At 45.5% G+C, this 17333-nt stretch overlaps 1 protein-coding gene across 4 annotated transcripts in view; it reads right to left on the bottom strand.

The window, feature by feature from the left end:
- The window catches only part of BIN1 (bridging integrator 1), a 91646-nt gene that overhangs the window by 11820 nt on the left and 62493 nt on the right, over positions 1-17333 (bottom strand). For 2 of the 4 annotated variants that reach the window (XM_084289274.1, XM_084289272.1), the window contains exons 10-11: positions 16581-16625; positions 11348-11498 (exon numbers count right to left, since the gene is read on the bottom strand). In XM_084289274.1, the coding sequence (XP_084145400.1) occupies positions 11348-11498; positions 16581-16625 (196 nt within the window). Of the gene's footprint in view, positions 1-11347; positions 11499-16574; positions 16626-17333 lie in introns of all 4 variants that reach the window. The other 2 variants (XM_084289273.1, XM_084289271.1) reach the window with 1 other exon arrangement.

Consider the following 17333-nt stretch of genomic DNA (forward strand, 5'->3'; position numbering starts at 1 on the left):
ATCTATATTTGTTCCCTACATCAGGCATCACAAGCACCTCTTTGTATAATCCGCAAGATTCCTACTCTATACAGCACAACAGAGATTGCTACACAGACATCTTCCATTTTTAACACGTGAATAAACAAGTTTTGGCATGCCTACACACCTCACACATTTGGTAAACACGTGCCCCTAAACACAACCACATTCAGCACGAGGCATTGTCCTGATTTCTTCATGTTGTAATTCTCATCATGCCAACCCTACAGAAGCATGTAAGTCCAGGTTCAACTGAGCAGTGAAACCCTCAACTTCCACCTCTTTCCCTGGGAACCCAGATAACTTGGTTGAACCTGGGTTCTGCAGATGTTCCAAGCCATCCCACAGTGACTGAAGCCCAGACACACGGTCTGTGGACTGATCCCAAACATCTCCCTCAACCACGTCTCTTCCCCTGATGAGAACACTGCCCAACAAGACGATGTGCAGATCTACCAGGTTTTAAACCATGCTTTGCATGAGCATGTTCTTCCTTCACCACATCTCTTCCATCATATCTGGGCTGACAGCAAGCCAAGATATGGCTCTGCTCCTACACCTGAGCAGATGCAAAGCACCGGTCAGGAACTCCAACACCTCCTGGGTTAACCTGGCCATGCCAGAGGACACACACTGTGTAAAGCACCAGCCACAGTAACCCTCAACTCCACACCCGTCTGGCTACTAGCCACACACTGACACAAGACTCCAAGTGGTTTTCTAATAGCAACAGAAATCAGCAAGAAATAAATACCTTGATTTAAGAAAAGGCCATCACATGGCCTTCAGCTGTTCCAACAGTGCCATTTAGCACATGCCTTCCTCTCCTGTCACCTCCTTCCTCATGTCCCCCCATCACTGCGCCCACAGGCCTATACTGCCAGAGGGTATTACACATAGCAGAGCTGTTCCCATCCTGCAGATGATTCCCAGAGCAGCTTTGGCAGTACGAAGGTAAACGTATGCATATGAAATGCTACCATGGCTCCTCCTGTTTAATTAGATTTGCTCCCAGGTTGCTTTCTATATGGATTCAGTGAAACTGGAACAGATGCCAGCCCAACTCTATCTGGTCAAGCATGATTTTTAATATGGACAAGTGAAAAGGAGTTCACATTTAGCCATGGGTTTCTTAGAGCAGCTGATTTGCAAGAACAGTATTTAATAACCAGAGAAATTAAACCTCAATTAATTCCCTGGGTTTCAAAGGGCATTTCCATGTCAGCTACTTATTTTTCTATTTTATGTACCCGTGGGTGTGCCAAAGTCTATAAAAGTATTTACAGTCATGGTGAGATACTACAGGGAGAAGAGGGGCAATTGCTCACTGCTGTTGCCAGGTTTGAAAGCTGTATTTATGCCAACAGCAGCATCACACACACCAGACGCAAGTTTAACTGGTCTGCAGAACTAAGCAGATTCTCCAAGTTTCTATGCAGTTGTTAACCCCATAGCATATGGGGCTGTGCACCCAGGCAACAAAATCTCTCATCAACAGCTAGGAACAACATTAGAGCAAAAACACTTCAGAATGCTTGAGGAGCAAAAAGGAGGATTCCCCAGCTATGGGGAGCTCTGCCCTTTAACACTGTATGGGATGCCAAGGTGAGAACTGGAATGGTGAGAGCATCTCGTCTAGTACCATTCCCCAGTTATACTGTCCTTCGGGTTTCCAGAATGGGAGAAATGGCCCCAAACTTGACTGTAAGCACAGTTCAGTCACACACAGTCATACCTCTCGCACTGCCTGTCCACTTGAAAGGCATGATGAGATCTTTCCTTGCCAAAACACAGACTTTTATTTCTTTTTAAGACAGACTGACAATGCACATAAAATGAAGTGACAGATGTTAAACACTGATGGCTGACAAAGCACACAAGGGCAACATCTTTCAACACGACCCAGGCTCGTGTGAAGGAAAGCACTGGCCACAGTGAGTCCTTGGGCCAGACTCTCAGCAAGCGTAAAGCTGTTTCCTTCTATGCACTGACTCTAGATGCTGATCTGGCCTTTGAGAATGGGAAGGTTGGCAAGACTCAATCCCGTGGTGCAAGCCAAGGACACGTGGCTTACGTCTACACCATGGGTTACAGCCAGCTCAAGTCACAGGCTTGAGTGCCCAGACCAAGTGTTTTCTGTCCACACTGCTAGCTGTTTGTGCAGAGGCGCTCAAAAGCAGCTGTGCTTGGTGTATCCCCACATGGGCTAAACTGCAGCACTCTAAGACCTTCCCAGGCCTGATATATCTAGAGGGCATAAATGAGTGTCCAGCTTAGGTTCAAGATGCAGAGCGTGTGTAGAGTCTCCCTTGCTAACAAGCTCCAAAGCTGGGATTGTGGCAGGTGACAGGCAAGTCTTGGGCCTGCTCTTAACATTTTGCTCAGACACAGGCTGGGCTATTTCACATCAGCCTGACAGTGATGGTCAGTGAACAGCAAACACTGCAGAAAATCCCAAACATGTATGTATACCCAATGGTACAGGTAGTAAGGACCAGGGGCACCCGAGACATTTATGCATCACACACAAGACCAACAGGACACACAGAGTTTAGGAAACACTGGGGGGATGGAGGGTGAGGATGATGCCACAGTGGGATTAAGTCTGGGGAGAAGGTCACAGCACCATGCCATGGGAAAGGTAAGTGAGTTAGCACTGGGGTGGTTTAGTGGTGGAGGCATTAAGTTACAGCGCCAGACTTGATTTGCAAACATGGCTGCTCCCAGGGCTTGACAGAAGGTGCAAAAGTGGGTTCAGCATTACACGGAGCAACTTTGGTTTGGGTGATGCATGGAAGAAAAGCAGTGAGGGAAATGGAACTGGTATGCACAAAGAGATGGCACTGGCACATGCACAGTACACATGATGAGAGATTAAAGCCATATGAAGTTCTTACCTCCCATAAATCCCAAGGTAAAGACTATGCATGTCAAAGAGCAACAAAAACAAAACATGTTTATACGTGATTGTTTTAGTGAGTACAAACATTATAGACACTGATCAGTCTGAAGCAGGCATATGCATTCAACAGCACTTACCTCTGCATGTTTTACAAATATTTTTTAATGCCTGAATTTATCCACTCCTCCCCCCAGCATATCTACATTAAGTCCCAAGGCATTTGAGCGAGGGTTATTCCTACCTTTGGAATGAAAGGAAACAGACAAGCCACATTCAATTATAAGTGGCAGACCACACAGCCAGAAAGAAAATCAGGAGTTTGTAGTCTATTAGAGCTAAATATGCACCCTTATCTCCCCAGACAACACAGTTAAGAATGATTTCAGATCAAGACTTCAGTTGGTGTCTTTGGATCAGCAGTGAAATATTTTAACCTCTCTGCCATACTGTCTGCCCTATAGGAAACAAATTTGACTCCTTTGAAAACTGTGTGGTTTGTGCTAGGTTTTAATACTGTGGTTACCATTACAATTATTAATTTCAGACTCTTTAATGACTTCTGACACTAACAATAAATATATTGGAACACCAAATAATCTATTGTTGAGCAGTTTTGAAAATCCTACTCAGTGTAATATTTGTTGCTTGCTGGAAGGGTAACAAATAATACCCTTTTAAAGTCGATTTTATACTAATACCTAATATCAATATACCTGATTATCAAAGTTATAACTGGTGGTTCAGACAAAAAAAAAAACAACAAATCCTAGTAAAGGAAAAAATAAGCTTATTCTGGGTATGTAGTTTGTTCAGTCAGGCATGCAGTCAGGAAATGCTAATCTGCCCAAAGTTCCAGAAAGTAGCAGTTTGGCACATTGAGGTGTATTAAATTATAATAATAACTAGCATTTTGTAATGTAGTATCTTAATTTAGAAGACTCAAATGCCTAACAGAGATCTTATTGCTACAAAAATTTGTTTCAAACAGGTCTATTTGACATTGTGATAATGGAGAAATATTGTAAACATCCCAATTATGTTATTACAAATTTTAATGGAAACCATGGGAAAAAAATACCCATTTCATACATATGAAGTGGAATGTCTGGGTGAAAGACAACAGCCAAATTTGGGTGCCCTTCACAGACTCCAGCCATTTAGAAAGAAACTGAAGCATGGTCCTCTTGGGACAGTAGCAGGTACAAGCCAGAGCAGAATTAGGCATCTTCCTTTTTAATACATCACTGTGTTAACAGTATGTTCAAGGAAAAAGCTAGTACTTTACTGTGAACAAAGGCTGTTATACCCAGAAGAAAAAAAAAAAGAAAAAAAAGCACTTGATGTTACTTGAGTATCTGTCTACAGCTTTATTCATCTTAAGTAACTGCTATCAAAGAGCCTGCTTATTAAAAATCCCTTTGAGAGCAATTTATAGCAGGCACACAGAGCATAGATTGAATGCCTATTCACAGAGTAATGGTTTAAGTCCATACAGCACACAGTGGATGCTGATCTACGGATGGATGAGTTGAGTGAGAATCAATAGATCCTTAGAGCAAAGCACAGGCACCTAGTGCCAGCCTGTGGCCTAGCTAACAGCCACCTGACTCTCACTGGACTTACAGATCCAGCAGAGAAGATCGAGGTGACCCTTGGCAAGAAGTCAGTTTTGCACTGAGAGGGAATGGTGATATGAACCAACCTGGGAGGCAGGTGTGGGGGTCTTCCCCACAGTGGCATCTGGTTTAATGGGATCAAAATCCAGATCCAACAGGCTGGCTCCCTCCTGGAAGGGCCCAGGGGCATCAAACTTGGCAGCAGTGAGGAAGAAAAGCAGGACGAGCATTAGACACACACATGTGCACAGTAGAGGGTACGCGATATCCAGGAGCTAAGGCTGCAAGCGCAGAGATGTTGTGGGGATGCAGACACCTGACGTGACTCCTGACTGCTTTGTGCCCGTAACCGCAGGCAGAAAGCATGCCTTTGCTATCAACCAAACCTGGGCTTTTTCCACAAGGCTCACCTGACCTGCTACAGGCAAAAAGATCGCCACCACTGCCAACGCAGGTGGCCTTCTCTGTATATCTGTTCCTCACAGCTCATCCAGCTGCCTCTGTGCAGAAGGCCCAGGACAGACCCCCAGCCACACTGATAGGAGCTGCCATCCACACCACTTATCTCAGGAACAGGGACCTAGGCAGAAGAACAATGAAACTTCTGGAAGACAAGTCTGAGGGACCTGATTGCTCCTAAATCCCTCCAGGAACAGAAATACAGAATACGGCAGCTCACACTAGCTAAGGGATCTGAATGACTTTGCACTCCAAAATGCTGTTTCCAATGCCTTCAATTTCAGGACATCCCATCAACATGCACACATGAGACTTCTAACACAGCACACATCTGAGAGGCTTAGCTACCCTCTTCAATGCCAGCAGAATACCTTTCTTTGAATAATGCTCTAGCTAAAGATTATGACGACACATTCAGTGATTACCACTAATAAAACAGTCACGAAGGAATCACTAGTACTCAAAACAACTACCATCACAGCTGGTTGTCAGATTTAGCCTAACCACTATGGCCTTCCTATTCAGCTTCAGAGGAAGCTGCAGTCCAGGAGGATTTGACCCCACTTTCACTGATCTTTCAAACTTGCTTGCCCTACCCCTTGTAGCCACTTGTCCAACAATACACCAAGGCTGTCAGGCTGGTCTTCATTTACATCATGGCCCCAACATGGAAGAACTTATGGAAAGAAGTGAGACATAATATAAGAGAAAGTCCTCTGCATGCAACACGTACCACCATCACCTTCGCCTCCTCTAATTTCCTATTACACCAATGCTCATTTAGATTTTTCCCTCCCTTATGACCATCCTCACCTCACTCTTTTTAATATCCCCAGTTCCAGGAGGGCAAGGAACCAAGTTCACCCATCTCACAACAGTATGCTAAAACCAACTGGCATTCTAGTACACTCCCCCAGCACACACTGAAGCCATTGGAAAGGTTCAACTCCTAATCTGTAGCTTTTTTTTCAGTGGTTGGACAGCACAGGGTCTGGTCATGGAAGAATCTTACCTGCCATTCAAGACTTACATGCAAGGCCTAGCACCCTTTGCCTTTACAAAGATCTCCCACAAGAAAGCTCACTGGACCCAAGCCATCTGACAGGAACAGCCCTGGGCAATGCACTGAACACTAGTGGCTGCTGGGTGCTTCAGTGAAGATTGTTCTGGCAACCATAATACTCCCTCAGAAATCCCATCCAATTGCATGTCACAGCAGATCCCATCCTGGGTCAGGGCACTGATCAGGTGGAGAAGAGCATGTCTGGCTAAAGGCAAGCATTCACATGGAAATATATGATACAAACCACAGGGCAGACAAAGTTGTCCAGTATGATAAAGGAGAACAGAGAATGAAAGAGTTGCTCAGCTGCCTGTGGTCCCCCCCTTCCAATACTGCAGTCAAACCATCTCTCTGCTCTGCAAACAAATCTATCACAATGCAAAATCTGACATTGACATCCTTCCCTCCCCACTCCACCTTGGCTCCTCACAAGCTGGGTGGAAGGTGGCAAACCAGAGGCAAAGGAGCAGCATGATACAAAGAAAAGTTAGCAAGGAAGTCACAGATGAACACTGATAGCGACATTACTTGTGCTTTAACAAGCATTTAGGAAATATATATATATTATATATACGTGTATATATATAAAAAATATAGATGCATGTGTCTCATGATGCAGCCAGAAATCTGGTCAGGCTCCCCTATACATAAGGACCACCATTCTCCTAGATCCAACACAGAATTCCCCATTTAGGCATCCTCTCTTCCAGTGATGTTAATAAAAAGGAAAGTGAAGATGAAAAACACATTGTTTGAAAATGTTGCTCCATTTTTAGGGCTTCAAAAGGTGCCACGTGGCTGGAAACATGCATTCTGATGGGAACCGCTGGCTGGTTAAGAGTGACAGAGTCAGGAGTCCTGAATTAACAGCAGGCACGGTCCTGCCTGTCTGTACTGCATCCACCAATTCCTGTCAGCCTTCCAGCACAGGTATGGGCGTTAAAAGTCACCACAAAGCCCACGTCTAAAGGCACAGAGATGGTACAAAACTGCCTTCTCCCACCACTGGCGCAGCTGCCAGTGTCGTCACTTAGGGATGCACAGGATAAGAAAACACATGCTTCACCCACACCCAGGATCTGTGGGCCTGAAAGGCACATATCATGGGATGCGAGGTGAGCCAAGCCATAATCCATGTGCACTGCTGCTGAACACAGCGATAACTTTCTGGTATCTTCACCAGTTGCATTTCTCACGTTTCTCTGTAAATTAAAGTTCTCCAAGGGCAACGTCTTGGCCAAAGCTGCCTTCTAGCCACCCTGCCCTCTAAGATGGCCCCCCATCTATCCCTTCGCCTCCTGAGGTCCCATGCCAAGCTCGTGCTCCTCCTTTGCCTGACCAGGTTTCATGGCTTGACAGCTCCAGAGAGAATAAAGATCAGAAGGAAAAGTCCAGAGGAAGACAAGTATAATGCAGGGCATAGCAGCTAACCTGCGAGGGGGTTGTCACACTTATCTCAGGGACAAAATTGTCATCAAACAGACTGATGATGTTCTCTTGCTTGATCTCCTTGGAAGGGGTGACTTTTGGAGGCGGAGGCACCGGAGGCCCTTTCCTCAACTGCATGCAAGTGAGCACACGGCCACAGCACAGACGGCGACACCCAAAAAAACCAGAGACAGGAACCAGGTTAGCCACAAAAACTGAAGGTGGGGGAAATCACAACCACAGGCACAGAGAAGGGTTCTGTCAACTCCATCTGGAGAGAGGGAAGGAGAAGGGCAGAACGAAACGAAACAAAATAAAAAAAACAATCACACGCCTCCAGAGAAGGTTTGGCATCATTAGTTACACTTCAGCCGTGGGCAAGTTTCCCTCTGCAGAGGAGAAGCGTAACACAATTAATATGCATCGACAGGACATGCATACATAATTAGAGCATGTGCAACCTTCCAAAGAACCACTGGGAAGGGAGCAGATCAGTTACTCAAAACAGATTCGATAGACCAGGCCAGTTCTGCCACCATTTGCCATACTTACCATACCTAATGCAACGAGAATCCAGACTCAGTTTGTCTTATGGGATGGCCATGAGGCCAGATTCTGATCTGCCCAGCAATGGGTTATCAGTATACCTTATGGAACGTCAGAAAGAACCCTTCATGGCATCTTACCACATCTCAGTTTTGGGCAAGAACAAGTCCAGCTCCTGAGAAGCCGTGACTGCTGTGGGCCCAACTCAGCTCTCAGTTTCACCAATGAGCACTGACACTGATGAAGTCACAAGCACAGCCCAAATGGAGATCCCAGAGAAGGCTCAATGAAATCTGACCCTGTGACTCTAACCCATCCTAATACCCTCTTATCATGCTGAAAGGCTCAGCCTGACAGTGCATCCACCCTCAGTGGATTTATTCAGATTGCTAAGAATATGTCCAGTTCTCTAATGGGTTAACCTACTTTAGACAGTGTAAGTGAGAATGCAAACACGCATTTTCCACTGAATGGCTGGCTAGAGGAAATGATGAAAGTAGTGTATTTGCTCCCAGCTTTTCACTGTTTGCAGAACATGATGCATCCGTGTCACCTAAAAACAATCCCTTACTGAAAAACTGCTTGCCAGGTACAAGAAGAGAACAGAAATTTCAGGGAAAGATACTCTCAGAACAGAGCCACCACCTGCAGAAATTGAAAGCTCCAATAACAAACCCAAAGCTAAAAAGATCCTGACTCTTCTGTGATTTACTTCTCTAAAACAGTCCATATTCTGCCCTCTTCTGTGCATTAGTGTCTTAGAGACCAGCACTTCCACATTGTCCAGCATTATCTCCAACAGCAGTTTAGTACCACTTCTCAAAGACAACAGGACTGCATACTGATGTCAGGTTATACCTTGAACTGCATGAAGCATGAAGAACTATTTTGCTGACTAGAATAAAATAACCCCCCTACAATCTTCCTGCTGATGTGGATCCCACAGAGCTTGATCTGTTTAAATTCACCACAGCCGTGCTGTTTTCAGAAGTGTCATTAGTGTCTGTCAGTGGTGTAACTGAGAGCAAAAGTCTGACCTTTACAATTTCACAGACCCTTGAAGTCCTGTGTCATCACCAAACTACTCGGTGCAGAGAGTTGTGGCCGCTTCTTCCAAAACACAGAAATTTCAAAACAGCTGTTTTCAAGAATTAAAGGAAAGTGACAGTAAAAGAGCTCCTTTTTGGCACAGGGAATAGTTCAAATCAAGTCAGTATTTATGTGGTCTCTCCTGTTTTGTCGTCTTTTTCTCTACAGCCTCTGCTTATGATTTGCATTAGTTTTTCAGACAGGGAGGAAATGGGTAGAGAACTACACTTCCTTGTTGCTTTTTGCTCTGGCCTCCCCTACAGTAGGTGGCCCCTTGCCTCCTTTGCAGGACCCTAGAGCAAAACACTTACCCGTGGGTCAAAAGTAATGACACATGTAAAGCTGAATTGGTGTTAAAGTCAAGCACTGTTTACAGACACTTGTGTCTTCCAGCTGGCTGGCAAGATGACATGGGCTGAGTTTCTGGACCTTGCCATATAGGCACCAGGCTTGGCTCTGAGTACAAAAGCCCTGTCCTTGCCTTCCCTCCCTCTGAAGCAAGCTCCATCTCTCAGCACCTAGTGAGAACATGGAGAGGAGCTCTTGCTCTTCACTGTAGTGAGGCTTAGGAAAATTAATTAAAACATACAGTGGGAAAGAACGGCCAGACGGTGGCAGCAGAAGCTGCAAACACCATTTCGGTCTTGCCTTTGACCCATCGGAGGTTCCAGATGGGGCTCTGCTGGAACATTCTGCTTGCTCAACAAGGGGTGCTTCCAGCCCCATTCCTGTGGGCAGGAAGGCAGCAAGTGAATGAGCAAGCACTTGCAGCCTGGCAAAAACAAGGCTTATGTGTGGTATTTAAAGGAAAGGGAAGAAACCAAACTCAGCAAGACAAGTCCATAGGCAGCACAAGTGAAATCTGCAGTGAAAGTTCAATAGATCTGGACAATGTCTTGTTCCACATTTCCATTTAGTTGTGGTGACCTCTGAAAAAAAAGAAGGAAGGTAGTTCTGGAAAAATATGCACTACCCTCTCTACTTCTATCCATAGACCCCACTCCAAGGTGGGGTCCACCTGGGGGTGGTGAAGCCACTCTAAGCTGTACAATGCTCAGTAGTGCAGAGACCCTGGAGAAGTCCTGCAAAGACACAGCCAGACATCCTCAATTCTCAAATCTGGAAAAGACCTTTTGGCAATGTGAAAATATCCCTTTTTGTCCTGCTGAAAATCAAAAACACAGGGGAGGGAAAAATACTGTGAGAGGTTATTCCAGAAACAGGAAACAACCGTGCTCCACAGGCCTGGATTTGGAATCACATCGCTACATATGATAACAGCAAGGAAGTCCTGAGTTACTTTCATCATTTTATTTTATTTATTTTAGCAGCAATAGGTATTTTCTTACCAGTTTGGCCAGAACACCTCTCAGCTTTAATTCTTCCTGAAGGACTGCTCCTTGGTGTCCCACTTATTGAAATGCAAGGACTGGCACCAGACATGAATCTGGCCCAGCTAGCTTGTCTCCACTAAGCTTTTCCCCTACTCAGCAATAGGGGAAAATATGGAAAATTTAGGAAAAATAAATGTTTTCTTTTCCTTAAATCCCAAAATGAAACATAACATATGATATGCTAAGTAGCAGCAGCTACATTTCCTATTTTAAACATGCTGCTGGGTGTCCCCCATGTAAGGGAAGTACTAACAAAGGCTGTGTGGAAGGTATCAGAAACCACATAACAGTCTCCTTCCTGCTACGCACCTAATTTCTTCATAGTGTAATATAATGCCTTTATTTTTAATCCCAAGGTAAAATACTAGGCTAAAGTAAAACAATGCAAAATAACATATGATCTCCTTATCCATATCAACATTAAACTTTTTTCTTCAGACCCTCATAATTTACAGCAGTTCTTGGGAAGAGGCATTACCATTCAATTCCACAGGTTAATTCAAGTGTAAAGAACAAACTTCCTTGCCTTGCTACACCCTCCCTAGATTTTCTTGGCCATCCAACCTATATTACTGGCCTTCCCCCTGTAGAGGGGTTCAGAGACAGCTTTAGTACTTCCCTGTACAATACAAAGAAGATCAATGAACAACTGGCATCCTCAGAAACCTCATTCTTGCCCACACTGATGGAGAACAACCATCATGTTATGTTTTCTGTGTTCAGTAGCAGGAAGAGGTCCAAAAAAGCAACTGATGGACGTCTAACTCACAGAGCATGTGTCATCAGTGGTCATACAGCAGAGACATGGTCAATGTCATGGGGACGCTACCTGAGACGGTGACTTTGGGATGCTTGCCCCAGGTGCTTCCAAAGTGGACGGTTCCAGCTCATGGTTGACAGTCTTGGTCTCAGGGCTGGTGATGGGAGATCCATCTGGTGGAGGCGAGGGGCTTTTATTTGCTTTCGCTGGGGTGCTGTCACTGAAGGAAGGGGAGAGACGGAGAGAAAAGAGAGACAGACAGAGAGAGAGAAGAGAAGTCTGAGCCAGGCCTAGGAGAAGTTGTGCTAACCAGCACAGATCACTGGCCTCCTTTACCTCTTTGCTTCACTGTCCAGACATGTGATGAAGATATGTGAAGCCTCTACAAACTTTCTGAGAAGCATCCTCGCTGAGTCACTTCCAGCCCAACACAATGAAGTAGGATTACTGGGCAGCAGGTTCCCAATAAATTCCTACTGCATGAATACATTCTGGGGGGATGGAAGGGAGGGAGGAGTGGAACAAATCAAAATAAAAAAAAACACAGGCACCCTTAATTCTGGTAGATCCTAACTCATTTAATTTTATATATTTTACAGATAAAAATTTCTCTGGGTAGAATTGTACTGACACCCACATGGGTTGTGACCAATAGACCCATATGCAGATCTGCAACACCCGAACTAAGGCAGTAATAAAACATTATCATATTACTCTACATAGTACGAACTGGCTGAGCTGGAAGATGGAAAAAGTTGCCCAAAGTTTCACAGATCATTCCAGACAGCAAAGAAACAGTGAGATTTTGGCTACTAATAAACTGTTCCCTACTATGGAAAGTTTCTTCAGCCTGTTTTCTACGATGAACCCCTGCTGTCTTTGTCTTTCCAGCTGGTCCTTGTTCCAGGACTGTTTCTAACACAGTCAAGAGGGACTCGTCAGAGAATTAAGATGCAGGAAGCATATGCCAATGGCATTTGCTGGTTCATTACTTGGGCAGATTTGGATTTTTGAAAGGAATAGCAAGAGGCAAATGCCTTTCCCTAAAGGCATGCCCTGGCTGAGTGTCAAACCTGTGCTTCAACCTGCAGAATCATGAGAGATTCAGGTTAACAGAGAGTTTCAACAGGGATAAAACTAAACTCATTTTCCCAGCCTTATTCTCAGGAATAGCTTAAAAAATTGGCTGAAACTCAGCTCCCTAAAAAGCAACCAATCAGTTTATCTCGAGTCATGCAGAAGCACTCACACTAGTAGAGGATATTTTAGCAGAAGTGCTTGCAATTTGGCAAAACTATGCACAGCTGAACACAGAATATTACAGAATATTTCAAAAGGGCTGTGCAGCCTCATCTAGAGGGAGCAGTGTTTGCCTCCACTTACAAAAAAAGGGAGAAGGCTGGAAGAAGGCTGAAAGGCACAGATCCTTTGCTCCAGCCTGAGACAATAAATCCTGGCACAGAGCCACAACTGCAGCCATGTAGAGCTGGTTCTGAGGAACACACAGATTATTTCTTTGCACTGCCCCAGGAGAGCCCAGAGCTCTGGAGATGTACGTCCACTCACGCTTGGATGCCCAAGGTGTGGTGGTCATGGGCTAACATGCACAATGGCCTTATTCCTAAACACTCACAAGTAAGGGGACAGCAAGAGGAGGAAGGGACAGCAAGACATTTCAAAAAACCTCCCCTCCCAAGCAAGCATCTCCCCCTGCTCAGCATTCCAGCTTTCAAGCTTCCCACCCCATTCCCTCTTCATTCACTTTGCCCTCACCCATTCCCCCACCTTCCACCCCATATCCACACACCCCACACACCTTTTCCCACAAAGCGCTTGCTCTCGGGTCCACATGCAGGTCGGGTGTTTCTGATGACACTGATGCCGGCAGCACACCGACATGATGCAACAAACCCAGGGGTGTTTTGTGCAAGCAGCTCTCAGTCAGGGGCACACACGCCAAAGGTTGAGAGGAAGAGGGAAAGGGGAAGAGGAAGGACTAAGGAACACATACACTGACCTTTGCAGCTCTCCAGGGTGACTGCACATGCCTAGTGACCTTCCTAAGATGTCCCCCCCAAGTCACTTCAACACAGAGGGTTTTGCAGGAAGGATTCTGTGACATTGCCAAGGCTGTGCTACAGATAATAATGTGCTACAGGTAATAATGGTTGGAGTGAAGGTAAGGAAGTCTTGCTCTAAATGAGAGTTACCAGGGAACAGCAGGCTCCACGTAACATGTTCACAACATTGAAACCTCAAAACGATTTCAGGAGAAGCATTATCTTGGTACTATTTCCATGGCAACACCATTTACAGCACCATCAGAGGCTGGCATGATGACCTTGCTGAGCCCAGCCACACTGAAGACACAGATCCTGCACCCCAGTGCATCACCTCTGGGACCTCCAAGGGGGTCCTACCCTCTTGCCAGTGAGGGTTGCTGCAGACGGATGAGAATGATAGCGATGAATTGCGTAGGACTGCCTGGGACTGCAAAATGCTCAGCCCGGAGAGGTGTCCCAAGGCATGGGCAAGTGTGTGTGAGAGGCTTCAAATGTGGCGAACAAAATCAAGGAACTAAACCGGGGAAAAATCAGGAAGAGGTGAGGCAATATGTTCCTCAATCTAACTGTTTTGCTTGTGAAAATGTAAAGAAAATACCTCCTGGTGCTAGAGTTGAGGAAAGAAAAAATGTTACTAGAGTCACGTTGGAGGAGATGGAGGACAGAGATCTGTGGCCGGACTGCCAGGACTTCTCAAACTCCTGGGCAGACTGGGGAGTCCTGGCTACCAGCACTAGTGTACGTTTCTCCAACTAAGCACGTGAAAGGGACTTTTCTCCTGGCAAGAAAGGAGTTCACACTCCTTTTCTAGAAGCCATGAAAGAGCTTTTTGGTAACGTATTTGTGGTGTCTGGCAGTGGCTTAATTTGGAGACGTATTGCTGAAAGACTCCCACGTGAAAGGCAGACCAGTTTCTTCCCCTCATCCTAGAAGGGCTGAGAGGGCCCCACACTAAAGCCCTCATTAAGTCACTGCTATTTACAGCTTGTTTGATGTGTTGGCTGATCCTCGTAGGAAAATGCCACTGCTAATTTTGACTTAGCCTCTACCAGCCCCACAAGCAGCACCTTCATTCCTGCACTTGCTGCTCTGCACGCATTCAGCAACTTGGCGACCAGCACCAGGTCTGCCCCTCACCAGGACCCTGGGGCCTCCACAGGTCCTAGGTGAGCACACGCTGTGTGTCCTGCAAAGAGCAAAACCCTGTTTCCAAACAGACCACTTTTCCCTGTGTTCCTGGAGCAAGCAAGTGTGGGGACTGACCAAATATATCACAAAAAATTGTCAGAACAACACCTGTTTATAAGCAACTGGAAAGGGGAAGAGAAAGGAGAAGGGGAACGGGAAAACCACTCTGCTCTTTGAGAGCCAAAAGCAAGGTCTAACGCAGTTACAATTGAAGGAAAACTGCAAATCGCCCAGCCTCTCCGAGTGCTGCTAAGCTTCCAGACCCTTCACTGGGCTGCCTCATCTATTCTGGAAGAGTCGACTAAAATCTGCAGATGGGGTTCCTATACGCTAGTAACAATCCTGCATTAGAGGATGGAACCAAATCTCCAATATGGTAAAAACAGACAAGTCACCTCCTGCCAAGTTCTCAAGTTAAAAAGAAAAAAAAAAAAGGTTGGCATCTCTGCTAAGGCTCAGATAGCGTCTTTTAGCCCAAAGTAATTAGGCTTTTTTTGTGGCTTCTTTTTGTTTGTTTTTAACATCAAAGCTGTCTGAACACTAGAATTATTTCCACTCCCCAGAAAAGGAGGGACAGAAAAAGAAAAATAACACCTCCATACCCAGGCATCCAGTGGCACAAATGTACATTTTTGCTGCAGATCAAAGAGCAACCAAGTCCCTGACCCTCCTTCCCTGCACCAGGGTTTGCATATTTCTCTGCTCCCCCTGCAGCTGCTCTGACAGCAGAAACCTTCAGCAAAGCCAGGGTCAAACACCTTAACTGCTGGGCCAGCAGGACCTTGTCTGGAGGATGTTGTGGGTAGAGCTCATCCAGATGAGATTTCCTAGGCTCTCCCTCTGCTGGGGCATCCACAAAGGCTACAACGACTGCAAATGCTGCACCTCCTGGTGCAGTCACAGCAACACTGCCCAGCCAAGGTCAGACACACACATCCAGAGAAATACTCCTATAAATCCTCCTTTTTCACATGACATTCACTCACTACTTTTCATTTGAGGAAATAGTTAAGATGTGCCCATCAGTTTCCCTGTGAAATTACCGTTCTCTTCCCTCCAGCTTCCCATTTTACACAGGATGCCCAACAGAAACAAAGAGAAAGGTTGTACAATTTGCCCTAGCCAGTGGGAAGCCAGGATCAGAATGGAAGGATCCCAATTCACCAGCACTTGCTTTTACTGCTGGCAACAACATCTTGAGATTTAAAAGGATTTTTTTTTTTTTCATTCCTATAATGACCTCATGGAAGGAATATCAACACAAAGACTGAGAAAAGCAAGAGTTAGGGGAAGTTTCTATGCCGCTATGCAGCAATCCCCACTTTGCCCCAGAGCACATTCTTGTCAGAGTCCTTGACCTTGACTATGGGAACTCTCAGCACTGCAGCAATCCAGTTATTCAATGACATGACTGTCTTAAAAGGCAAGCTGTTGCTGTTAGTCTTTATACAGGATAACAGGCTTCCCCTTCCTTCAGCTCTGCACAAATCTTAAATGAATGGAGCACAACGGTGAGGATATCAAGAGCAGAACAAGTAAAGAGCAAAACCCTAGAAGTGATATTCTCCCACATCAACATCCTCCCACCACACCAGGTAGATAGGACAGGACTACATATGAAATTGGTCCTCCTGGGCCAGGCAGGGAATGAGAATGCAGCATTTCAGAGCTGTTCAAAAGGGCAAGCGTCACGAGGTAAGACCAGATCTTGTTAATCACCACAATACCCCGTATTTCCCCTGCACAACCCAGCACCACGCTTTTAGTCACCACAAAAACAACCGAGCAGACAACGCCTGAACTTTCCCAGTGCCTTCTTAGGGAGGAAAGGAAGCAAGGCTTCAAACCAGACACACAAGCAGTTAATGGGATTATCCAGACACAGAGATCTCAGCAGGACCCAGCAGGCCATGAACACACAGTATCATGCAGAGGACCCCTCTCCCATCACAGGGTTAACACGTGCCAGGCTGTTAGAGTCCAGCAACAGCCTCTCCAGTTTTAGGAACTAAATCAAACACAGATCGAAATGCTGCTCTCCGTACCGGTACCTGCTCATCTTTTTCCTCAGCCTGGCGAACAGTTTAGTTTTCTTTCTGTTGAGGACGGCACGCAAATCGTTTCCGTTACAGGATGGCACAGTCAAACCAGCGAGGAAAAGTCAAGGCTCCGAGCGTTCGGTCACTCGGTGCCACGAAACTCACAGCAATCCAGATGACATGCACTCTTCTCTTACTCTCACAAATACACACAACACAAAAACACACAAACACACTCTTTCCTTGCTTCCTACAAAGCTTTGGCCTTTGGAGAGGGTGGGAGAGGTCTTTTTGTGCCTGTCAAAGATTTGCAGATACGTTAACAAACTAGATTTGTCCCTGTTTCTTGGAATATGGGGCTAGGGTGCACATGGATAAGAATAAAAAGGAAACTGCATAGCTCAGCAGAGAACTTTGTGACACTGATCCTTTTATTTTTTCTTTCTTCCCCCATGGGTAATTGCAACTCCTCACTCACTCTTGTAAATGCTGGTATACAAGAAGCAAGCTCCCCATTCTCCTTTGTGCCATCTGTGCACCAGTCTTAATGTGGAACCTAATCAGCAGTTTTCCTATTATGTTTTTTTCCAATCTGTCCAGTTATAGTAGGATAATATTACAGACCTTCTAGGTTTTCTAGGCATCTAAGAACCATGAATGTTCAAACTCCTTCAGAAACAAAATCCAAACATCTCTGAAGTTTCCTGAAATGCAACAGCTACTCTATGCTACGCAGCCAGCATCAGGTTTGTCAGCTGTAGTGAT

This window comes from Netta rufina (genome assembly GCF_964035555.1).
Source record: "Netta rufina genome assembly, chromosome: 6".
Classification (NCBI taxonomy): domain Eukaryota; kingdom Metazoa; phylum Chordata; class Aves; order Anseriformes; family Anatidae; genus Netta; species Netta rufina.